The sequence below is a fragment of the Tachyglossus aculeatus genome, chromosome 22 (assembly GCF_015852505.1).
Source record: "Tachyglossus aculeatus isolate mTacAcu1 chromosome 22, mTacAcu1.pri, whole genome shotgun sequence".
In the NCBI taxonomy this organism is placed as follows: Eukaryota; Metazoa; Chordata; class Mammalia; order Monotremata; family Tachyglossidae; genus Tachyglossus; species Tachyglossus aculeatus.
The window spans coordinates 27,452,314-27,478,903 of record NC_052087.1 but is presented as its reverse complement, the minus strand read 5'-3'; the positions used below and the strand labels follow the sequence as shown (position 1 = coordinate 27,478,903).

General features: G+C 44.4%; 1 protein-coding gene and 1 non-coding gene across 2 annotated transcripts in view; both read left to right on the top strand.

Moving 5' to 3' along the window:
- Positions 1-10,908: 10,908 nt before the first annotated feature.
- Positions 10,909-26,590, top strand: part of SYT13 (synaptotagmin 13) — a 40,365-nt gene continuing 24,683 nt past the window's right edge. The window contains exon 1 of the mRNA XM_038764672.1: positions 10,909-11,110. Coding sequence (XP_038620600.1) covers positions 10,931-11,110 — 180 coding nt within the window. The 5' untranslated portion in view covers positions 10,909-10,930. The remainder of the gene's footprint in view (positions 11,111-26,590) is intronic.
- LOC119944258 lies at positions 23,618-23,755 on the top strand. The gene has a single exon (XR_005455754.1). It is a non-coding gene; the product is annotated as a small nucleolar RNA SNORA7 (small nucleolar RNA).

Below are 26,590 nucleotides of genomic sequence, written 5' to 3'. Positions count from 1 at the left end.
AGCATGCTTCTCGGGGCCCCCTCCCCTTCCCCAAACAGCCAGATAGTTTTGGTTTGGGGAAGTAGGCATGTTGGGATGATCACATGTGGGGGAAAACTCTTTGAAGGCAGTTGGTCATGATCATGATGATGATGGTATTTGTTAAGTGCTTACTATGTGCCAAGCACTGTTCTAAGCGCTGGGGTAAATACAAGATAATCAGGTTGTCCCACGTGGTGCTCACAGTCTTAATTCCCATTTTACAGATGAGGTAACTGAGGCACAGAGAAGTTGTGACTTTCCCAAGGTCACACGGCTGATAAATGGTGGAGCAGGGATTAGAACCCGCGACCTCTGAGTCCCACGCCCAGGCTCTTTCCACTAAGCCATGCTACTTCTCAATCAATCAATCACTCAATCAATGGTATTGATTGCCCCTTTCCACCCTGCGAATGAAAACCCAGGCAGGTGAGATTTTCCTCATTTTTTTATGGTAGTTGTTAAGTGGTTACTCTGTGTCAGACAATGTAATACTAAGATTGTGAGCCCCACGTGGGACAACCTGATCACCTTGTATCCTCCCCACCGCTTAGAACAGTGCTTGGCACATAGTAAGTGCTTAACAAATACCAAAATTATGGAGAAGCAGCATGGCGCAGTGGAAAGAGCCCGGGCTTTGGAGTCAGAGGTCATGGGTTCATATCCCAGCTCTGCCAATTGTCAGCTGTGTGACTTTGGGCAAGTCATTTCACTTCTCTGGGCCTCAGTTCCCTCATCTGTAAAAGGGGTATTAATACTGTGAGCCCCCCGTGGGACAACCTGATCACCTTGTAACCTCCCCAGCGCTTAGAATGGTGCTTTGCACATAGTAAGTGCTCAATAAATGCCATTATTATTATTACTGTATTTTATTTGTGCATATTTATTCTACTTATTTTTTGTTAATATGTTTTGTTTTGTTGTCTGTCTCCCCCTTCTAGACTGTGAGCCCACTGTTGGGTAGGGACCGTCTCTAGACGTTGCCAACTTGGACTTCCCAAGCACTTAGAACAGTGCTTTGCATATAGTAAGTGCTTAATAAATGCCATTATTATTATCATTATTATTATTACTCCATTTATTTATTTTATTTGTACATATTTATTCTACTTATTTTTTGTTAATATGTTTTGTTTTGTTGTCTGTCTCTCCCTTCTAGACTGTGAGCCCGCTGTTGGGTAGGGACCGTCTCTATATGGTGCCAACTTGTACTTCCCCAGTGCTTAGAACAGTGCTTTGCAAAGTGCTTAATAAATGCCATTATTACTATTATTATTAGAAATGGGGTATTTGTTAAGTGCTTACTATATGCCAGGCACTGTATGAAGCGCTGGGGTGGTTACAAGCAAATAGGGTTAGACACAGTCCCTGTCCCACATGGGACTCACAGTCTCAATCCCTATTTTGTAGATGAGGTAACTGAGGCCCAGAGAAGTGAAGTGACTTGCCTAAGGTCACAAAATAGACAAATGGTGGAGCTGGAATACTAAGCACTGGAGTAGATACAAGCTAATCAGGTTGGACACAGTCCCTGTCCCACATGGGGCTCACAGTCGTAATCCCCATTTTAAAGATGAGGGAACTGAGGCACAGAGAAGTTAAGAGACTTGCCAAAGGTCACCCAGCAGACAAGTGGCAGAGCTGGGACTAGAACCCACATCCTTCTTCCTCCCAGATTTCAACTCTTTCCACTCAGCCATGATGCTTCCTGTTTTAAAATAACTTTGCAGAGCCCAGAGTCTCCTTGAGCAACCCACTCTGGTGAATGCCAACTCTCACTGCCAGAAATATAATATTACACTTACCCAGGATGCCAATACAGGCTTTGTCTTCAGAGCAAGGACAGATCATTTCTCCGGCATCCCACTTGCTCTTATTTAATGTTCAAACTTCCAGTTCTCCGGCATCCCACTTGCTCTTATTTCATGTTCAAACTTCCAGTTCTCCGGCATCCCACTTGCTCTTATTTCATGTTCAAACTTCCAGTCTATCTTAGAATTCATATTCTCTGGATTGAAACATTCCTCTGTCAGGACTAGTGGCCCACCCTAGCCGCAAGGCTTAGTGGATAGAGCATGGGCATGGGAGTTAGAAGGAGGTCGGTTTTAATCCCGTCTCTGCCACTTGTCTGCTGTGTGACGGTGGGCAAGTCACTTAACTTCTCTGGGTCTGAAACCTCATCTGTAAAATAGCAATTAAGACTGAACCCCATGTGGGACATGGACTGTGTCCAATCTGATTATTTGTATCTCCTCAGTGCTTAGTACAATGCCTGGCACATAGTAAGCGCTTTAAAAACACCATTAAAAAAAATAGCTTGTGTCTAGCCCAGTGCTTAGAACAGTACTTGACACATAGTAAGTGCTTAATAAATACATTCATTATTATTATTATTTTATCAGTGTTGACCTTCAGAGTGGCCAAAGAGGTGGGGCTTTCATAATAATAATAATGATGATGGTTTTTGTTAAGCGCTCACTAAGTGCCAAGCACCATTCTAAGCACTGGCACTGTTCTAATTGCCTCACCTGACTCCATTCACTTGCTGTGCTTCCTTGTCCTTTTGTCGGTACATCCGTATCACCTTCGTGCACCGTCTAATCACGGCACCCTCCTTCTTGGTGAGTTTAGCCCAATATCCAGCTTGCAAAGAAAACAACATCTGGGTTTCTCAGGAATATCTTGTAAAGGGCCACCGCGGGGATAAAAATAACACTGAGCTAGCTAATAAACCCTTGCCAAGAACAATGCAGTCAGGGGAAGGCCCCGCAGTTGGATGGCTGGACTGGGAGTTAGAACTTCTGGATTCTATTCCTGCTCCTCTTGCTGTTTTGTGAGATGACAATAATAACGGTGGAATCTGTTAAGCGCTTACTATACGCCAGGCACTTTACTAAGTGGTGGAGCAGATACAACATAATCATATAGGACACGGTCCCCATCTGACACAGGGCTCATAATTTTAGGATGAGGGAGAATAGAGGAGGGAAGCGGCATGGGCTAGAGGAAAAAGCAAGGATCTGGGAGTAAGAGGCCCTGGATTCTAATCCCGGCCTGCCACTAGTCTGTTGTGTGACCTTGGAGAAGTCACTTGACTCCTTTATTCTAATGGTACTTGTTAAGTGCTTACTATGTGCCAAACACGGTTCTAAGCGCTGGAGTAGATACAAATTAATTAGGTTGGGCACAGTCCCTGTCCTGCATGGAGTTCACAGTCTAAGTAGGACTTGTCTGTGCCTCAGTTTCCTCATCTGTAAAACTGTGGGCCTCATGTGAGCTCACATGAAACCACTTAATCTGTCAGACCCCTATGGGACAGGAACTTTGTCCAACCTGATTACCATGTAACTACCCTAGTGCTTAGTACAATGCTTGGCAATCAATCAATGGTATTTACTGAGTGCCTACTGTGTGCAGAGGACTCTACTAAGTGCCTGGGAAAGTACAATACAACAAAGTTGGTAAATACGTTCTCTACCCAAAATGAGTTTATGGTCTTGAGGGAGGGACAGATATTAAAATAAATTATGGCTATGGACATCAGGGAAGCAGCATGGCTTAGTGGAAAGACCACAGGCTTGGAAGTCAGAGGTCGTCGGTCCTAATCCCGGCTCTGCCACTTGTCTGCTGAGTGATCTTGGGCAAGTCACTTAACTTCTCTGTGCCTCATTTACCTCATCTGTAAAATGGGGATTAAGACTGTGAGCCCCACGTGGGACAACCTGATTACCTTGTATCTACCCCAGTGCTTAGAACAGTGCTTGGCACATAGTAAGCGCTTAACAGATACAATCATTATCATCATCATCATCAGTGATGTATTCTATTTATCTATTTTGATGTTACTGATGCCTGTCTACTTGTTTTGTTTTGTTGTCTGTCTTCCCCTTCTAGACTGTGAGCCCATTGTTGGGTAGGGATTGTCTCTAACTGTTGCCAAGTTGTACTTCAGTGCTCTACACACAGTAAGCACTCAATAAAAACAACTGAATGAATGAATGAATGAATAAAATGTACAAATCCTTCGTGCCAAAGTGATGCAGAAGGGTGGGGCTGTAGGGTGCAGAAAGTTAATCAGGGAAGACCTCTTGGAGAAGATGTAGTTTTAATAAGGTTTTGAATATGGGTAGAGCACTGGACATGAAGGGGGAGAGAGTTCCTGGCCAGAGGGAAGACGTGAACTAAATGCAGGTGGTGAAACAGAAGAGATGAAGGTACAGTGAGTAGGTTGGTATGAGAGGAGCAAAATGTGCCGGTTAAATTGTTGGAGATTAGAGAGACAAGGTAGAAGGGGACTAGCTGATTGAGTGCTTTCAAATGTATCGTAAGGAGTTTTTGTTTGATGCAGAGATGGATGGGCAACGTTTGGAGGTTTTTGAGGAGTAAGGAGGTATGGACTGAATGGATTTGAAGAAAAATGATCCAGGTAGCAGAGTAAGGGATGATCTGGAGTGGGGAGAGGTAGGATGCAGGAAAGATAGCAAGGAGGCTGATGCCATAGTGAAGATGGGACGGAAGTGCTTGAATCAGCATAGTAGCAGTTTGAATGGAGAGGACGGAATTCTAACAATTTGGATCCTAGTGATATGAAGGTAGAACCAACAGGATTTGGATCCAGATTGAATATACAAGTTGAATGAGAGTAGCCCAGGATGGTCGGTGGAGGGTTGGAGGCGAGGGGTGGAGGGTTGGAGGCGAGGGGTGGAGCGTGGATGTTAGGTCATTGGGGGTGGAGGTGCAAGTTTGCGGTGCAAGGTGGAGAGAAGGGGCAGGGGTTAAAGGGTGAGGGGACAGGGCATGGAGGTTTTAAGTGAGCATCTGGGAGTGGTGGGATGAGAGAATGAGGTGGGGTGGAAGGTCTATGTCGGGGCTGGGATAGGTGAGAAGGTGACGGAATGGAAGGTAGGGGTTGGGGGTTAATGTGGTTAAAGAAGCAGCATGGCTCGGTGGAAAGAGCACGGGCTTTGGAGTCAGACGTCATGGGTTCAAATCCCGGCTCCGCCACTTGTCAGCTGTGTGACTTTGGGCAAGTCACTTAACTTCTCTGGGCCTCAATTACCTCATCTGTAAAATGGGGATTAAGACTGTGAGCCCCCCGTGGGACAACCTGGTCACCTTGTATCTCCCCAGCGCTTAAAACAGTGCTTTGCACATAGTAAGCGCTTAACAAATGCCATTATTATTATGATTATTGTTAATCATAATAATAATAGTATTTGTTGAGTGCTTACTATGTGTCAGGCACTGTACTAAGCACAGGGTTGAAGAGGTGAGGGGTCGGGGGTGGGAGTCAAATGTGTGGTCTATTGGCAAAACCACGGGCTTGGGAGTCAGAGGATGTGGGTTCTAAGCCCAGCTCTGCCACTTATCTGCTGTGTGACCTTGGGCAAATCACTTCATTTCCCTGTGCCTCAGTTACCTCATCTGTAAAATGGAGATTAAGAACAGTGAGCCCCATTTGGGACAACTGAATTACCTTGTATCTACCCCAGAGCTTAGAACAGTGCTTGGCACCTAGTAAGTGCTTAACAAATACCATTATTATTATTAATATAATTATACTTATTAATACATAATGATAATAAGTGTGGAGGGCACTTTTCATTCATTCATTCAATCGTATTTATTGAGCACTTACTGTGTGTAGAGCACTGTACTAAGCGCTTGGGAAGTATAAGTTGGCAACATATAGAGACGGTCCCTACCCAACAGTGGGCTCACAGTCCTTCTGGCCAGGGGATTTCAGATATCTGTTGTGAAGGGGCTGATGCAGCAGGTACTGGAAGCAGCATATACTAGTGAATAGAGTATGGGCCTGGGAGTTTGAAGGACCTGGGTTCTAATCCTTGCTCTGCTGCTTGTCTTCTATGTGACCTTGGCCAAGTCACTTCACTTCCTCTGTGCCTTAAAAACCTCCAGGTGAATCCATAGCCTCCCTCTCTCCTGAGCCCCAGGTAACTCAACACTCTTAGAGGTGAAATGATCACCCTCTGCTTTAGCCTAAATCCCTCCTGCTGCTATTTCACACATGAAAATCCCGGAGGTTCTGGGAAAGGCAAACGTATTCCACCGGGTAAAAAATGGGAATGAAGACAGTGAGACCCATGTGGGATATGAGCTGTAATAATAATAATAATGATGATGATGATGATGGTATTTGTTAAGTGCTTACTATGTGCCAAGCACTGTTCTAAGCACTGGGATAGATACAAGGTAATCAAGTTGTCCCACATGGGGCTCACAGGTCTTAGTCCCCATTTTACAGATGAGGTAACTGAGGCACAGAGAAATGAAGTGATTTGCCCAAGGTCACACAGCAGACATGTGGCAGAGCCGGGTTTAGAACCCTCATCCTCTGAATCCTAAGTGGGGCTTAAGGTCTTAATCCCCATTTTACAGATGAGGGTATTGAGGCACAGAGAAGTGAAGTGACTTTCCCAAAGTCACATAGCAGACAAGTGGTGGAGGTGGGATTAGAACCCATGTCCTCTAGCTCCCAGGCCCGTGCTCTTGCCACTAAGCCACTCTGTACCCAACCCAGTTGGCTTGCATCAGCCTCAGCGCTTAGTAATAATAAGGATGATATTTGTTAAGCGCTTACTATGTGCCAAGCACTGTTCTAAGCATGGGGTGGGAGGGGGAGAACAAGGTAATCAGATTGTCCCACAGGGGGTTAAAAGTCTTAATCCCCATTTTCCAGATGAGGTAATTTAGGTACAGAGAACTTAAGTGACTTACCCAAAGTCACACAGCTGACAATAGTAATAATAACAATAATGATGATGGTATTTGTTAAGCGCTTACTATGTGCCAAGTACTGTTCAGGTTGTCCCACAAAGGGCTCACAGTCTCATCCCCATTTTACAGCTGAGGTAACTGAGGCACAGGGAAGTTAAGTGACTTGCCCAAAGTCCCACAGCTGACAATAATAATAATAATAATGATGATATTTGTTAAATGCTTACTATGTGCCAGGCAGTGTTCTAAGCACTGGAGTAGATGCAAGGTAATCAGGTTGACCCACATGGGGCTCACAGTCTTAATCCCCATTTTCCAGATGAGGTAACTGAGGCACAGAGAAGTAAAGTGGCTTGCCCAAGGTCACACAACAGACATGTGGTGGAACCCGGATTAAAACCCACGTCCTCTACTCCCAAGGATGACCTCTTTCTACTGAGCCATGTTGCTTCTTAATAATGTTATTTGTTAAGTGCTTAATATGTGCCAGGCACTGTTCTAAGCACTAGGGTAGATACAAGGTAATCAGGTTGTCCCACGTGGGGCTCACTGTCTTAATCCCCATTTTACAGATGAGGTAACTGAGGCACAGAGAAGTTAAGTGACTTGCCCAAAGTCAGGCAGCCGACAAGTAGCAGAGGAAGAATTCGAACCCACATCCGCTGACTCCCAAAGCCGTGCTCTTTCCACTAAGCCATGCGGCTTCTCAAAATAGTGAATGAGAGTTAGTTTAATATAAATATGTAATATTTAAATTAGTTTATTTAATATATACTTGCCATTCATTAATAATTTAATTTATTTCATAGAACATTATATTTAATATAATACTAATACATATTGCTATTAATTTATTATTAGTTTGTTGATATTGTACTAACATTAATGAGTATTGGTAAGTAGTAGATCGATTTTTATTAGTTATATGATATACTAATTTAATATAATACTTGATAATAGAACCTAATAATGAAAAATCATTGTTATTCTCATTAGGGGATTTCCCGCCAAACTCCGCTCTTGCGAATCCCAGTCCATGTTCATGGTCATGGGGGAGAGAGAGAGGTCTTTTGTCAGACTCATTCTCCTCCCAAGGAGACTTGCCCAAAGCTGACAAGTGGTGGATTAGAACCCACGACCTTCTGACTCGCAGGCCTGTGCTCTTTCCACTAAGCCACGCTGCTTCCCTGCATAGGGGACCTGACCCCTAGTAAGCGTTTATAACGAATACCATGTACTGGAAGAAAAGGCAAGGTGTGTATGATGTGTATATATCTATAATTCTATTTATCTATTCTGATGGTAATAATAATAATAATGGTATTTGTTAAACACTTACTATGTTCAAAGCACTGTTTTAAGCGCTGGAGGGATACAAGGTGATTGGGTTGTCCCACATGGGGTTCACAATCTTAATCCCCATTTTACAGATGAGGGAACTGAGGCCCAGAAATGTGAAGTGACTTACCCAAAGTCACACAGCTGACAAGTGGCGGAGCCGGGATTTGAACCCACGACCTCTGACTCCCAAGTCCTGGCTCTTTCCACTGAGCCCAAGCTGCTTCTCTGTCTACTTGTTTTGTTTCATTGTCTGTCTCCCCCTTCTAGACTGTGAGCCCGTTGTTGGGTAGGGACCGTCTCTAGATGTTGCCGACTTGTACTTCCCAAGCGCTTAGTCCAGTACTCTGCACACAGTAAAGGCTCAATAAATACGATTGAATGAATGAATGGGGTGAATGAGTGAGTGAATGAATGAGTGAGTGAATGAGTGAATGAATGAATGAGTGCTGTGTGACTTTGGGCAAGTCACTTAACTTCTCTGTGCCTCAGTTACCTCATCTGTAAAATGGGGATTAAAACTGTGAGCCCCCCGTGGGACAACGTGATCACCTTGTAACCTCCCCAGCGCTTAGAATGGTGCTTTGCACATAGTAAGTGCTTAACAACTACCATCATCATCATCATCCATCATCAATGAGTGAATGAACGAACGAACGAACGAACGAATGAATGAACGAATGAATGAACGAACAAATGAATGAATGAATGAATGAATCAATCAATCGTATTTATTGAGCGCTTACTGTGTGCAGAGCACTGTACTGAGCGCTTGGGAAGTCCAAGTTGGCAACATCTAGAGACGGTCTCTACCCAACAGCGGGCTCACAGTCTAGAAGGGGGAGATGGACAACAAAGCAAAATGAAATAAATAGAATAAATATGAACAAGTAAAATAAATAAATAGAGTAATAAGTATGTACAAACATATATACAGGTGCTGTGGGGAAGGGAAGGAGGTAAGGCGGTGAGGGGGGGATGGATTCTATTTATTTTATTTAGTTAGTATGTTTGGTTTTGTTCTTTGTCACCCCTTTTAGACTGTGAGCCCACTGTTGGGTAGGGACTGTCTCTATATGTTGCCAACTTGTACTTCCCAAGCGCTTAGTACAGTGCTCTGCACACAGTAAGCTCTCAATAAATACGATTGATGATGATGATGATGGAGAGGGGGAGAGGAAGGAGGGGGCTCAGTGAATGAATGAACGAATGAAGGAATGAAGGAATGAACGAACGAACGAATGAATGAATGAATCAATCAATCGTATTTATTCATCATCATCATCAATCATATTTATTGAGTGCTTACTATGTGCAGAGTACTGTACTAAGCGCTTGGGAAGTCCAAGTTGGCAACATCTAGAGACGGTCCCTACCCAACAACGGGCTCACAGTCTAGAAGGGGGAGACAGACAACAAAACCAAACGTATTAACAAAATAAAATAAATAGAATAGATATGTACAAGTAAAATAAATAAATGAATAGAGTAATAGATACGAACAAACATATACAGGTGCTGTGGGGAAGGGAAGGAGGTAAGGTGGGGGGGATAGAGAGGCCGAGAGGAAGGAGGGGGCTCAGTGAATGAATGAACGAACGAATGAATGAACGAACGAATGAATGAATGAACGAACGAGGGATGGAGGGGGGAGAGGAAGGAGGGGGCTCAGTGAATGAATGAACGAATGAACGAACGAATGAACGAACGAACGAATGAATGAATGAACGGACGAGGGATGGAGAGGGGGAGAGGAAGGAGGGGGCTCAGTGAATGAATGAATGAACCAGCGAATGAATGAATGAACGAACGAACGAATGAACGAACGAATGAATGAACGAATGAATGAATGAACGAACGAATGAACGAACGAATGAATGAACGAATGAATGAATGAACGAACGAATGAACGAATGAATGAACGAACGAGGGATGGAGAGGGGGAGAGGAAGGAGGGGGCTCAGTGAATGAATGAATGAATGAATGAATGAATGAACGAACGAATGAACGAACGAACGAATGAATGAATGAACGAACGAGGGATGGAGGGGGGAGAGGAAGGAGGGGGCTCAGTGAATGAACGAACGAACGAATGAACGAACGAATGAATGAATGAATGAATGAACGAAAGAGGGATGGAGAGGGGGAGAGGAAGGAGGGGGCTCAGTGAATGAATGAACGAATGAATGAATGAACGAACGAATGAACGAACGAATGAATGAATGAATGAACGAATGAATGAATGTATGTATGTTTGTACATATTTATTACTCTATTTATTTATTTATTTTACTTGTACATATCTATTCTATTTATTTCATTTTGTTGGTATGTTTGGTTTTTTTTCTCTGTCTCCCCCTTTTAGACTGTGAGCCCAAGGTTGGGTAGGGACCGTCTCTCTATGTTGCCAATTTGTACTTCCCAAGCGCTTAGTACAGTGCTCTGCACACAGTAAGCGCTCAATAAATACGATTGATTGATTGATTGATTGATGAACGAACGAATGAATGAATGAACGAACGAGGGATGGAGGGGGGAGGGGAAGGAGGGGGCTCGGTGAATGAATGAACGAGTGAATGAATGGACGAATGAATGAACGAACGAACGAACGAATGAATGAAAGGTGAGGGCGGCAGGCGCCCACGGCGCTCCGAGAAGGCCACGCCCCCTTTGGTGACGTCACCCTCCGGCCCCGCCCCCCGGGCGCGGAGCGGAGCTCGGGCCTCGCTCGGCCGGCGCACGCGCAGTCCAGCGGGCCGGGCAGCCGTCGGCCGCCGCGAGGGGGCGCTGGCTGGCACGGCCGAGCAGAGCGGAGCGGGCCGGGGGTGCGAGAGGCATGGTGCTGTCCGTGCCCATCATCGCCCTGGGCGCCACCCTGGGCACCGCCACCAGCCTGCTGGCCCTCTGTGGCTTCACCTGCTTGTGCAGGCACATGCACCCCAAGGACGGGGGCTCCGAAAAACAGCCCGACGACCAGGAGAAGCCCAAGCCCAGCGTGCTGCAGCCCGGACAGCCGGTAACGGCGCGGGGCTGCCCGAGGCCACTGGGGAGGTGGGGGCATCGCCTGGGATGCCCGGGATGCCCGGGATGCCCGGGGCACGAGGCGAGGGGTACCGGCCCCCTGCTCCTCCACATTCAGCCATTCATTCAATCACTCATTCGTTCAATCGTATGGACGATTGAGCGCTTACTGTGTGCAGAGCACTGTGCTAACCGCAGTTGGCCGTATTTGTTATTAATAATTGACGGTAATGATGATGATTTATTTATCTTACTTGTACCTGTCTATTCTATTTATTTTATTTTGTTAGTATGTTTGGTTCTGTTCTCTGTCCCCCCCCTTGTGAGCCCATATTTGTTATTAATAATTGATGGTGATGATGATGATTTATCTTACTTGTACCTGTCTATTCTATTTATTTTATTTTGTTAGTATGTTTGGTTCTGTTCTCTGTCCCCCCCCCCCCTTGTGAGCCCATATTTCTTATTAATAATTGATGGTGATGATGATGATTTATTCATTTATCTTACTTGTACCTGTCTATTCTATTTATTTTATTTTGTTAGTATGTTTGGTTCTGTTCTCTGTCCCCCCACCTTGTGAGCCCATATTTGTTATTAATAATTGATGGTAATGATGATGATTTATTTATTTATCTTACTTGTACCTGTCTATTCTATTTATTTTATTTTGTTAGTATGTTTGGTTCTGTTCTCTGTCCCCCCCCCCCTTGTGAGCCCATATTTGTTATTAATAATTGATGGTAATGATGATTTATTTATCTTACTTGTACCTATCTATTCTATTCATTTTATTTTGTTAGTATGTTTGGTTCTGTTCTCTGTCCCCCCCTTGTGAGCCCATATTTGTTATTAATAATTGATGGTAATGATGATGATTTATTTATTTATCTTACTTGTACCTATCTATTCTAGCTATTTTATTTTGTTAGTATGTTTGGTTCTGTTCTCTGTCCCCCCCTTGTGAGCCCACTGTTGGGTAGGGGCTGTCTCTAGATGTTGCCAACTTGGACTTCCCAAGCGCTTAGCACAGTGCTCTGCACACAGTAAGCGCTCAAGAAATACGATTGATGATGATGATGATGATGATGATGACGGCATTTATTCTCTATATGTTGGTACGGACTTATTACTCTATTTTATTTGTACATATTTATTCTACTTATTTTATTTTGTTCATATGTCTTGTTTTGTTCTCCGTCTCCCCCCTCTAGACTGTGAGCCCGCTGTTGGGTAGGGACCGTCTCTCTACGTTGCCGATTTGTATTTCCCAAGCGCTTAGTACAGTGCTTTGCACACTGTAAGCGCTCAATAAATACGATTGATGATGATGATGATGATGGCATTTATTCTCTATATGTTGGTACGGACTTATTACTCTATTTTATTTGTACATATTTATTCTACTTATTTTATTTTGTTCATATGTCTTGTTTTGTTCTCCGTCTCCCCCCTCTAGACTGTGAGCCCGCTGTTGGGTAGGGACCGTCTCTCTACGTTGCCGATTTGTATTTCCCAAGCGCTTAGTACAGTGCTCTGCACACAGAAAGCGCTCAATAAATACGATTGAATGAATTTATTAAGCGCTTACTATGTGCAAAGCACTGTTCTAAGCGCTGGGGAGGTTACAAGGTGATCAGGTTGTCCCACGGGGGGCTCACAGTCTTCATCCCCATTTATTAAGTGCTTATTGTGTGCAGAGCACTGTACTAAGCGCTTGGGAAATACAAATCGGCAACGTATAGAGACGGTCCCAACCCAACAACAGGCTCCCCTCCCCATCTCCCCTGTCTCCCCCTTCTAGACTGTGAGCCCCCTGCCCTACCTCCTCCCCCCCATTACCTGTATATATGTTTGTACAGATTTATTACTCTATTTATTTCACTTGTACATATTTACTATTCTATTTATTTTGTCCATGATGTGCATCTAGCTTTACTTCTATTTATTCTGATGACATCTGTCCACATGTTTTGTTTTGTTGTCTGTCTCCCCTTTCTAAACTGTGAGCCTGTTGTTGGGTAGGGACCGTCTCTATATGTGGCCAACTTGTACTTCCCAAGCGCTTAGTACAGTGCTCTGCACACAGTAAGCGCTCAATAAATACGATTGAATGAATGAATGAATTCCCCCAGCCCTCCCCCCTTCCCCTAGCATTTGTACATCTTTGTTGCTCTATTAATGACAAGCACTTAGTACAGTGCTCTGCTCACAGTAAGCGCTCAATAAATACGGTTGAATGAATGAATTAATGATGTGTATATAGCTATACGTCTATCTATCTATTCTGATGGTTTTGACGCCTGTCTACTTGTTTTGTTTTGTTGTCTGGCTCCCCCTTCTAGACTGTGAGCCCCTCGTTTGGGTAGGGCCCGTCTCTATATGTTGCCGGTTGGTACTTTCCAAGTGCTTAGTAATAATAATAATAATGATGATGGCATTTCTTAAGCTCTTACTATGTGCAAAGCACTGTTCTAAGCGCTGAGCACTAGTGCAGTGTTCTGCACACAATAAGTGCTCAATAAATACAATTGAATGAATGAATGAATGATTTGCAGCATCCTTTCTGGTGGTGGGGGGGAGACGGCGTTGTAGGGAGACGTGACCGCGGAGTAGGAGAGGGTGGGAGGAAGCGAGGCTGTCCTAAGGGAGAGGTGCAGGTGATGGAAGTGAAAGGGAAGGAAAGAAAGGGGCGGCACACCTTCCCAAAGAAAGAAAACCCCTCTCTGGGTTTTCTGGTGAATCACATAGGGAGAGTTCAGTTCCCTGTTAGCCTCCAATCAATCAGGGAGCAAAGGATACAGGCTAAAGACTTGCATGGAGGGAGGGAGGGTAGCCGGATAACTAGGATTTCAGGAAGCTTAAACTACCCTCCAGAAAGGGAGCCGACTCATTTACCTGGTGAAATGCGCTTGCCATTCCTCAGAACCTCTGGAAGTTGAAAATCGTGAAACTGCAGCAGGGGGGATTTAGGCTAGGGCTGGGGGAGGGGGTGTGTGTGCATATCATTAATTCATTCATTCAATCGTATTTATTGAGCGCTTACTGTGTGCAGAGCACTGTACTAAGCGCTTGGGAAGTCCAAGTTGGCAACAGAGACGGTCCCTACCCAACAGCGGGCTCACAGTCTAGAAGGGGGAGACAGGCAACAAAACAAAACATATGAACAAAATAAAATAAATAGAATAAATATGTACAAATAAAATAAATGAATAAATAGAGTAATAAATACGTACAAACATATATACATATATACAGGTGCTGTGGGGAAGGAAAGGAGGTAAGGCCGGGGCGGGGAGGGGGAGAAGGAGGAGAGGAAGGAGGGGGCTCAGTCTGGGAAGGTTGAAGTTACCTGTGGCTCAGGAGAGAGAAAGCCTAAGGATTCCCCTGGAGATTTTTAAGGAAAGCTTTTAGGTAGTTTGCATTTTCACCCAGATTTAGTGGGTGGGGGGATTCTTAAGGATTCTGCCAGACATAGGAGTCTAGGATTTTAGGACTGGTCTGCGATTTTATCCCATCTGCTTCCAGCTTCAGAGAAAAACCTCATATAATGAACTCCATGGTCTCCCTGGAGTCTGCCCCTTCCTTCCTCTCCCCCTCGTCCCCCTCTCCATCCCCCCATCTTACCTCCTTCCCTTCCCCACAGCACCTGTATATATGTATATATGGTTGCACATATTTATTACTCTATTTATTTATTTATTTTACTTGTACATTTCTATCCTATTTATTTTATTTTGTTGGTATGTTTGGTTTTGTTCTCTGTCTCCCCCTTTTAGACTGTGAGCCCACTGTTGGGTAGGGACTGTCTCTATGTGTTGCCAATTTGTACTTCCCAAGCGCTTAGTACAGTGCTCTGCACATAGTAAGCGCTCAATAAATATGATTGATTGATTGATTGATTGCCCTGTGGTCCCAAAATACTGCTGACACTTGTCATTCTGGGTAGCCCCAGGGCAAGGAAATGGGTTTTGTTCTACGATCACCTTTGGGGAGTGACCAGTTGATGCTCAGGAGCAGGAATCCCAGGAAGTCTAGTTGTAGGGGAATGAGCTCCCAGAGCTGCTGATCAGGGCCACCCCAAAGCTAAATGGCACCTCTTGCCCTCCAAAGGACTCACCTATTATGCCAGCACCCAAGGGGGGCAGTGGGTCAAACTTGCGCAGGGCCCTTGGGAACGCTCCCCCAGCTGACTGGTGAGGCATCTTTCCCCTTCCCCTAAAAGGACAGGGAAGAGAGACCAGGACAACATCCTTAGAGTGGAATGTCCTGACTGCTGAGCCCGTTGTCGGGCAGGGACCGTCTCTGTATGTTGCCGACTTGTACTTCCCAAGTGCTTAGTACAGTGCTCTGCACACAGTAAGCGCTCAGTAAATACGATTGAATGAATGAGTGGTGAGACTGGAATCAATTAGTGGTATTTATTGAGCTCTTACTATCAATCAATCACTCAATCGTATTTATTGAGCGCTTACTGTGTGCAGAGCACTGTACTAAGCATTTGGGAAGTACAAGTTGGCAACATATAGAGACGGTCCCTACCCAACAGTGGGCTCACAGTCTAGAAGCGGGAGACAGAGAACAAAAGAAAACATATTAACAAAATAAAATAAATAGAATAGATACGTACAAGTAAAATAAATAGAGTAATAAATACGTACAAACATATATACATATATACAGGTGCTGTGGGGAAGGGACGGAGGTAAGGCGGGGGGGGGATGGAGAGGGGGAAGAGGGGGAGAGGAAGGAGGGGGCTCAGTCTGGGACGGCCTCCTGGAGGAGGTGAGCAGAGCACTGTACTAGGTTCAGTTGTCTGCACTGTACAGAGAAGCAGCGTGGCTCAGTGGAAAGAGCCCGGGCTTTGGAGTCCGAGGTCATGGGTTCAAATCCCGGCTCCGCCACTTGTCAGCTGTGTGACTTTGGGCAAGTCACTTAACTTCTCTGGGCCTCAGCTACCTCATCTGTAAAATGGGGGTTAAGACTGTGAGCCCCCCGTGGGACAACCTGATCACCTTGTGACCTCCCCGGCACTTAGAACAGTGCTTTGCACATAGTATGCGCTTAATAAATGCCATTATTATTATTATTATTATTGCTAAAAGCACTTCGGAGAGTTCAATACAAGCAGATAAAACATTCTTTGATTTAAACAGCCATCCTATCAACAAAGCGGGGCTGCCAGTTTTATTAGGGATCTGATGGCATGACTGTATTCATTTCATCTCACCAATGGGAGGCTCGTGACTGGCACCTCCAGTCTGGGTGTTCACCAGGCCTGGCATCTCCAGGGGTAGCCTGGGTCACCTGCACCCAAATCTGGTCCTGCTGCTGAAAATGATTTAAAATCATACAGTGCCTGGATCTCTTCCTCCTCTAGACTGTAAACTCTTTGTGGGCTTGCTCACTTGGGGGGAATGTATCTGCTAATTCTGCTTATTGTACTCATCCAAGCACTTAGTACAGTGCCCTGCACATAGTAAGTGCTAAATAAACTTCATTGACCATTCTCCATCGGTCAGTTAGCCTTTTTTAGCCTTTGGATGAGTGTCCAGGCTGGTTGGCTGGGAGTTATCAAGAGCATCGACTAATGTGGGCTCCAGACATTTTCTTGCCTTACCTTGAGTGGCTGAAAGGAGGACTGGCCATTGTTTTGGGTTCAGGAGGTGGTGTTGTTTAGAAATCTGGCTTTTGCACTGGCTGTCTGGATGTGTCTGAAGCATCATATTCTAGTGGAAAGAGTGTGGACCAGAGAATCAGAGTTCCTGGGTTTTAGTTCCAGCTTTGCCCCTCACCTGCTGTGTGACTGTGGCCAAGGCACTCAAGTTCTCCGTGCCTTAGTTTCCTCATCTGTATAATGGGGGTTTGTTCTCCCTCCCCCTGAGACTGGGAGCCCCATTTGGGACAGAGACTGTATGACTTGATTATCTTATATCTAAGCCAGGACTTAGTCCAACGCTTGGCACATAGTAGCAGCATGGCTTAGTGGACAGAGCCCGGGCTTGGGAGTCAGAAGTTGTGGGTTCAAATTCCGGCTCCGCCAATTGTCAGCTGTGTGGCCCTGGGCAAGTCACTTCATTTCTCTGGGCCTCAGTTCCCTCATCTGTAAAATGGGGATTAAGATTGTGAGCCCCATGTGGGACAACCTGATCACCCAGTGCTTAGAACAGTGCTTTGCACATAGTAAGCGATGAGCAAATGGCATCATTATTATGTTGCCGACTTGTACTTCCCAAGTGCATAGTACAGTGAATGAATAGTAAGCACTTCAGACTGTAAGCTCATCTCCAGACTGTAAACTCATTGTGGACAGGGAATGTGTCTGTTTATTGTTATATTGTACCCTCCCAAGCACTTAGTATAGTGCTTCACAGTCAGTAATTATGATTGAATGAATGAATGAACAAATACCACAATTCTTATGATTAGTAGTTAGCCCAAAATTGCTTTGGGAAGTGGTCAGAGGTCTTCAGGAAGCATCCTAGAATCATAACGTGACTTCAGATCACAGTGTGGTACGGCAAACATGATGTTTGCGGCATGTTAGATCCAGGAAAAGTGTAAAGAACAACACTGGAACCTCCACCCGATCTTTCATAGACCTAATGAAAGTATACAATAGCATCATTGGTCCGGGCTATGGAATTTAGCAAATCTGTCTGCTCTGAAAAAATAATGGAGGTTCTGAAACTTTCATGCCAGGCTGGCTGGTTAGAGCTGTCCCTTTCCCCATCGCCAGTGGAATCATGGCAGGGATATGCAGCCATCCTGAAAGACGCAACAGGAGTCCTGGATGTAGGTAATAAAATACACTTCCGCACCTCTGGGAGACTCTTTCAATTCAACAGAGTAGAGCATCATCCAGGGACCATCATCATTCAAGATTTGCTCTATGAAAATGACTGCACCTTAGAGGCACACCCACAACAAGACATGCAATAATAATAATAATAATAATAATAGTATTTGTTAAGCTCTTACTATGTGCAAAGCACTGTTCTAAGTGCTGGGGAGGTTACAGGGTGATCAGGTTGTCCCGCGGGGGGCTCACAGTTTTAATCCCCATTTTACAGATGAGGTAACTGAGGCACAGAAAAGTTTAGTTACTGGTCCAAAGTCACACAGCTGACAGTTGGCAGAGCAGGGATTTGAACCCATGACCTCTGACTCCAAAGCCCGTGCTCTTTCCACTGAGCAACACTGCTTATACTGTTCCCTGAATCAGCCAAGCATTACCCGATGACAGTAAGTCTAAATTAAGAGAGGGGTTGAGTCAGCGGCATGGCCTGGTGGAAAGAGCACAGGCTTGGGAATCAGAGGAGCTGGGTTCTAATCCCAGATTTGTCAATTGCGTGCTGTGTGACCCTGGGCAAGACACAACTTCTCTGTGCTTCAGTTCTCCTGTTCACCTACCTACTTAGACTGTGAGCCCCTTGTGAATGAGGTACTGTGTCCAACCTAATTGGCTTGCATCTACCCTGGGGTTTAGAACAGTGTTTGACACATACTAAATGTGTAACAAATATCACTAACAGCAACAACAGCCGGCAGCCAAACCAGGGAAGCCATCCACACAACCAAAGGTTTGTGTTGGCAATCCAGAGGTCACAGAATTCTGTTTCCTAGGCATCCCAGTTAAGCCACATCCATGGGTCCCACACTGGTCTTTTCGATCACACACGCACTCATAGGTGATTTTTGTCATCAGCTATGTCTTCAAGTACTAAGAATGACTATCTACACATACATACGTATGATTGTCCCCACTGTGAGCCTCACATGGGACAGGAATTCGTCCAATCTGATTAACTTGTATTTATCCCAGTGCTTAGAACAGTGCTTGACCCATAGTAAGCACTTCACAAATATTATTTTAAAAAGTGAAAGTCGGTTGATATTGACCTCCTCAAACAACTGTCTCCTTCCTCTGCGCTATCAAGTATCTCTCAGACCATGGTGCCGCTTCATCCAAAAATGGATGAATTCATCCTTCAATCTTCCTTTGGAGGAAACCACTCTTTGACCTCAAAGCTGCTCATTTTGTGCTCTTTTTCTTGGGCTCAACCCAAAACAGAATTGGACTTTGGAGACTCTGTTCCTGTCTCATCCTGGACCCCAAGAAGGTACACAATAGGTCACAGGGGGAGAAATTTCTTTCCCATTAGAGAGAGAATGAACCATTTTATTCTTCATTCCACTGTGCATTTCCTCAACCGTATAGACATGTTCCCAGCCCCAGTCTTAAGTTCCTTTGTTTCTTTCTGAAAAGACTTGGGACTCCAGTCTTTGACTCAACTAGTCTAGTGTTTAACTTTATGATTAGTGAATACCTCTGTTCTGCCTATTTTGCTTCTAAATGTACAAAAGAACTGGACTTCTAGATTTGATTTCATGTTTCTCCATCAACCCTCCCCTCCCCCTTGCTCCCTAAAACGTCACGTTATGGCTACCAAGTTTTTGTACATGCTTCCTTTAGACACTTTCTCTAAAGCTTTTTGAAAATTGGAAGGTTCTTTGTGGGTTTTTTTTTTCTTTTTTGGTGGCTTCTCCTTTAAGCTACTATTTTCACAAGACTCCTGGGACCCAGCATAATTTCCTTGCTCCATTCACACGTACAAAAGCCTAACCAGAGACACCTACGGGTCCCATTTAAAGCGGGTCTCTTCAATTAAGTGGGCCACCCTGGCTTTGATTGCACCGACCAGTGTTCTCTAAAGAACTGTCCCTCTTTCAGTCCAGCAGCAAAATAGCCTCCCTGCGGTGGAAGGCTTCACACTGATTGGCACACCTCCTTGAAAGCCTTCAGAAATGTGGGTTCAGTCTCAACTCCCTTGGCTGGACCGTTTTCATGGTAAACATGTTTTGGCTGGTTGCTTAGCAACACAGAAGGGCTGTAAGAATTTTTTAGCAATAAATTAGCCTAGATTATTTCTGAGTGAAGAACAGCACCTTCCACAGTCAGAGATGCCACGCATCCTTAGGAGCCCAGGAAATGATATTTAATTGGTACCCACAGTCGTGGCGTTCCGATTCAGGGCAAGGAGCAAACCTGCAGGCTCCAGCTGTGTATTTCCCCTCAGATTTCGCCTTTGAAGAGGCAACTTCAACCACAGCCTGCAAGTGCCTACATTCATAGCTGGGTTTTTTTTTTTTATCCTTTGATTCAGTGGTTCAGAAATGCTTTTCATTTTCTCTTTCCAGTGGCCTTGGACTTTTTTTTTGAACTTTCAATGATTAGAAATGTTTTGACCAAGTCTATGATTCTGAAAGGCAGCAGGTGAGAGAGACCATAATAGGAGACAGAGAAAGTCAGAGAGACAGATATAGACTTTGTTCAGTTGGTACTTTGCTCAGTTGGTACTATCTGCACTTTTTTAGGATTTGGAGAAAATTATATTGGCTGTGCAGAAAATTCTCTGAGCTAATGCAGCTGCCTAGCATCTCCCCCACAAATTCTGGGGAACCCATTCTCCAAATGACCAGAGTACAGTGCCTGAGCTATCTTAATTTCCGGCATTCAGTACTCTGCCTCCCACCCTCTAACTGTGGGAGTCCCACAAGGTTCACTCCTTCTATTCTCCATCTACCCCCACTCACACGGAGAACTCATTCACTCCCAAGGCTTCAACTACTACCTCTATGTGGACATTTCCCAGATCTACATCTCCAGCCTTGATCTCTCTCCCTCTCTTTCCTCTTGTCTTCAAGACACCTCCACTTGGATGTTCCACTGACACCTCGAAGTTTACATGTCCAAAACAGAATTCCTTATCTTGTCACCCAAACCCTATCCTCCCCCGATTTTCCCATCACTGTAGACAGCACCATCATCTATCCTGTCTCACAAGCCCATAACTGTGGCATTATCTTTGCCTCTTCTCTCTCATTCAACCCACATATCCAATCTATCACTAAATCCTGTCAGTTCAACCTTTACGACATCTCTAAAATCTGCCCTTTCCTCTCCATCAAAACAGTTACCATGTTAATCCCAGCATTTATCCTATCCCACCTTAATTACTGCATCAGACTCCTTGCTGACCTCCCTGCCTCCTGTCTCTCCCCACTTCTCCTGCTGCCTGGATCATTTTTCTACAGAAATGATCATTCCGTGTTTCCCCACTCTTCAAGGATCTCCAGTGATTGCCCAACCACCTCCACATCAAATATAAACTCCTTACCGTAGGCTTTAAGACACTCAATCATCTTTCCCCCTCCTACCTCATCTCGCTACTACAACCCTGCCTGCACACTTGGCTCCTCTAATCCCAACCTCAGTCTCATCTGTCTCGCCTCCAAAATCTCACCCATGTCCTGCCTCTGGCCCAGAACACCCTTGCTCTTCCTAGGCAACAGATAATCACTCTCCCCACCTTCAAAGTCTTATTGAAGGAACATCTCCAAGAGACCTTCTCTAAGTCCTCATTTCCTCTTCTCCCACTCCCTTCTGCATAGCTCTTGCACTTGGATTTGCTCCCTTTATTCACCCCTTCCTCAACCCTACACCAATTATGTACATTTGTAATTTACACTAATGTCTGTGTCCTCCTCTAGACTGTAAACTCTTTGTGGGCAGGGAATGCGTCTACCATCTCTGTTATATTGTATTCTCCCAAGCGCTTCATACAATGTTCTGCACACAGTAAACCCTAAATGAATATGATTGATTGATTGATTGCTAATTTCTCTCTTAAGCTTGGCAGCTTAAACCTGAAAATGGATGGGTTTCAGTCGTCATGCTTTTGCTTGGCAGAAAAAGGCTTTAGAGAAAAGAGTTTAAATCTTGTAAGTACCATGAATCCTCAGAATTTCTCCTGACTACATAGAAACCTCACCTTCCTGAACTAGCTTGAAAGTGGCAAAGTGCATTTTAAAGAAAAAACAAACCAAAGTCTCCCTCTGTTGACATGGTTCACAGGGTCAGGTATCTGTCAGAGGGACTATCAATCAATAAATCAGTGGTATTTATTGAGAGCTTACTGTGTGCAGAGCACTGTACTAAGCGTTTGAGTGAATATATCATAGTAGACACGTAGAAAACGTTCCCTGCTCACAGGAGTTTACAGTCTAGAAGGACTGCTGGGTACTTGCTGCAGCTGGGTATATTTCCAATGCCTACCCTGCAACTGCCAGCTATGACATATAGGTTATTTCTGTGGCCTCAAAATCTTTTTCCCCATTTAACACGTGATTCAGATTATGGGAAAATCAGCTTCCACGGTACGTGAATAAACCTCAAAAATCCTTTCACTTTGGCCTCAAACAATCCTCTTATTTCAAATATAAATTGCTTTTGCCTGAATTATACAGATCACTGAAGTAAAAGTCTTTTGCGAGGTCTGAATGGTGAGAATAATTTTGTTAGTTTAGCCTTGGCTATGATAAGGTAATTGGATTGATCAAAATGAAATTTTTGATTCTCCTAAAATGCATGGCTTGGGTTCTTGATGAACCTCATGGTAAAGAGAAGCAGCGTAGCTTAGTGGTAAGAGCCCGGGCTTGGGAGTCAGAGGTCGTGGTTTCTAATCCCGGCTCCTTCACTTACCAGCTGTGTGATTTGGGGCAAGTCACTTCACTTCTCTGTGCCTCAGTTACCTCATCTGTAAAATGGGGATTAAGACTGTGAGCCCCACGTGGGACAACCTGATTACCTTGTATCAACCCCAGCTCTTAGAACAGTGCTTCACACATAGTAAGCGCTTAACAAATACCATCGTTATTATTATTATTAAAGAAAACCCCCATTAGAGTCCGAGTGCCCAGACCAGTGACTTTGTACAACCATTTCTTCCACACTGTGTGTTGTTGGAAAATCCTTAATTTCCTGTTAGTTTCCAAAACACTTTAATCAACAAGCATAGGCCATCTTGAACTAATAGTACAATTAAATTTCATTTTTAAGTGAAAGAAGCCATAATTTCTGAAGCCAGTTGTAAAGCTAACAAAAACAGCCAGATCGTAATCCAAAGAAAAAATATAGACCCAGAAAACATTCTTCTATGGATCTTCTTTCAGCCGCCTAATTAACCAAGTGAAATTATCTTCCTTGTCATTCTAGTCTGTCTTTTGTGATGCATGATCTGCCTTTTAATTGAAACTCTCCATTTCAGTTTTTAAAGTTAGAACACAGTGTCCTCGCTCAGTTAATCTCCACAGAAGCAGGGTCTTTTTATATAGTTAGCATAAAATAAATAGTAAACATATTTCTGGCAAGAGACAGGAATATAAATAAGTATACAGAGGAAGATGAAAACTACCAACCTCAACCATATTCATCTGAAAATGAAAATTCTCAGAAGTGGTTTCATTAAAAATCAAGAGGGCAAAGGGAAAAAAGCTTTTGAATGAGTGATTAATGGTATTAATAAAAGAAGAGCTCACTTATCTGGAGGCAAATGAATCATAAGCAAGTTTTATGCAATGAGGCAGAGTATTATGGGTAGGCTCTTCCTTCTAGACTGAATACTCCTATTATTATTATTGTATCTGTAAAGTGCTTACCAGTCTCTCAGGGTTGCTCCTGGAGCGTTTCCAGTACTCTACCAGTCTCAGCTATGAGAGGGAGAGTCAAGCAGGGGCCTACCCATTTCATTCCTAGCTTGGTCAGTGGATAGTGAGTGGAAGGCACTCTGCTACAAGTCAAAACTCACCCATGCTGGGCAACAGCAGCATGGGAGAGCGTCAAGAATGGAGACTCGCATTTACTGTACAGAAGGCGGCAATGGTAAACCACTTACATATTTTTACAAAGAAAACTCTGTGGATACACTACCAGAATGATTGCAGTTGGAGAGCGGAGCACTCTGGGAGAGATGTGTCCGTGGTGTCGCTATGGGTTGGAAACAAGACAAGACAAAGTGCTCACTATGTGTCAAGCACTGTTCGAAGGGCTGGGTTAGATACCAGTTAACCAGGATTAATCCCTGTCCCACGTTGGGCTCAAGTCTAAGGAGAAGGGCAGACAGGTAATCTCCATTTTACAGTTGAGGAAACTGAGGCTCAGAGAAGTTAAATTACTTACTCAAGTTCACACAGCAGGAAAGTGGAAAAGCCGGTTTTAGAACCCAGGCCCTCTCACTCCCAGGCCTGGGCTTTTTCCACTAGGCCACACTGCTTCCCATTGATTGAAACTCCTTGTGGGCAGGGATTGGGTCTCCCAGCTCTACTTGTACTGTACACTTTTAAGCTCATAGTACGGTGCCCTGCACACAGTAAGTGCTCAATAAATACCACTGATTGATTGAATGAATGATGCCCTTCTCAAGAAATACCTTGGGTTTGCTATCTAAAGTAGCTTTGAGAAAACAGTTTGACATTTTCAAGTACTCTGATTCAATTAAACAAACTGAGGAACTCCACCATGAATGGAGCCCGTTGTTGGGTAGGGAATGTCTCTATATGTTGCCGACTTGTACTTCCCAAGTGCTTAGTACAGTGCTCTGCACACAGTAAGTGCTCAATAAATGTGATTGATTGAATGAATGAATGAATGAAGTAGAAGCCAGCCCTTTGCAACTATGTCTCTCGACTAAAAGCAGGATTCTCTCCAGCTGTTTTTTTCACTCCTAAGCAGTTTTTAAGACTCTGTGTGAGTCCAGTTAACAGCTTATACGACCTCCTGAATGTGCAGGGTCTTTTAGTGATGTTCTTGTCCTAAATTGAAAGAGTTTCCAAGGGCATTGGAATGGTATTCTGATGCCAGCTTCCAGATTCTGTTGACATGGGCCCCTAGCTTGGTCGGGCAGAGAAAACTGACCAAGGGTGGACTTGAACACAACTCCACTTTACTCCGTGGGTGACAGGAAGAGGAACAGACAAGACCCCTCCGATTCCATATTTTCATGGAGTGGTCTTAACATTGTGCTGAATTTTCAGGGCAGCCAAACTTTTTTAGTATGTGCCACAGCCAAGATGTGCTGGGCACGGCAAGTGTTCTTGTAAGGTCTAGAAGCACCTTATACAGGCTTGGATGTTGCTTGCTATTCCCACTCTATCTGTCTTGCAATAAAGAACATGACCCCTGTGCCCCACTCTGGTTAGAAGTTGGGATGTCACACTGGTAGTGCGTGGCTAAGGAGCAGTGTGGCCTGATGGAAAGAGCCCTGCGCTAGGAGTCAGAGGACCTGAATTCCAATCCCAGTTCTGCCACTTACCTGAGGGGTAACGTTGGGCAAGACACTTAACTTCTCTGTGCCTCAGTTTCCTCATCTGTAAAATGGGGACTCAATACTTGCTGTCTCTCCTCCTTTGACTGTGAGCCCCATGTAGGACCTGGACTGTGTCCAACCTGATTCTCTTGTATCTACCCTAGCTCTTAGTGCTTAGTACCTAGTGAGCACTTAATATTGTTGTTATTATTATTATTATATTTTATTCAGTAGTCAGTCTGAGACTGGCTAGGATCTTGCGAGCAATATTTCCTCCCTATCTATAGGTCATCAGATTCAGGAGCTCTACCTCTAACTGTGGTATTGTGTTCGCAGTCAGTGGAATTTATTAAGTGCTGACTGTGTGTACTGTACTAAGCACCTTGGAGAATATAATACAATAGAATTTGTAGACAAGATCTCACCCCTCAAAGAGCTTACATTAGTGGTCTGTTGGAGGGAAATCTAGGTCTTCAGTTGTTGGCCAGTTAAATATTCTTCATCATGATGATGATGAGGAGGACATTTGTTAAGCACTTACTATGTGTGAAGCACTATTCTAAGCACTGGGGGGGATACAAGGTGCTCAGGTTGTCTCACGTGGGGCTCACAGTCTTAATCCCCATTTTACAGATGAGATAACTGAAGTTCAGAGAAGTTAAGTGACTTGCCCAAAGTCACACAGCAGACATGTGGCAGAGCCAGGATTAGAACCCATGATCTCTGACTCCCAAGCCCGGGCTCTTTCCACTAATGTGCCATCCTCAGAGGTGGAAGGTGCATTGAGAAGATCCTTGAAGTGCTGATGCCTTTTTTGTTGATTTCTTCTTGGCCTGGGAATATACAGTAACCGAATGTGCAAATAAAGTGGGATTCTTCAGGAGGTCGTTTGGCTGGGAAATAAACCCCTGCCTTACTACCTCCCAAGCTTAAATATCCTGGAGAATCAACCAATCAATCGTATTTATTGAGTACTTACTGTGTGCAGAGCAGTGTACCAAGAGCTCGGGAGAGTACAATATAATAGAGTTGGTAGACCCATTCCCTGCCCACAATGAGCCTACAGTCTAGAAGGGATACATACATTAATATAAATAAATAAATTATGGATATGTACAGAAGTGCTGTGGGACTGGAGATGGGTGAATAGAGTGCAAGGGTGAGGAGACACAGTGCAAGGGAGACACAGAAGAGAACTGACAGGTTCCAGTGAACTGGGCTCTGGGCTCCCTTTGCCCAGGATGCTGCCACCTTAACAGGTCTCTGCCAGATCTAGAGAAGTTACGTCCAAGGAAAGTGGAAAAGAGTAGGAGGCTAAATACTGCCAG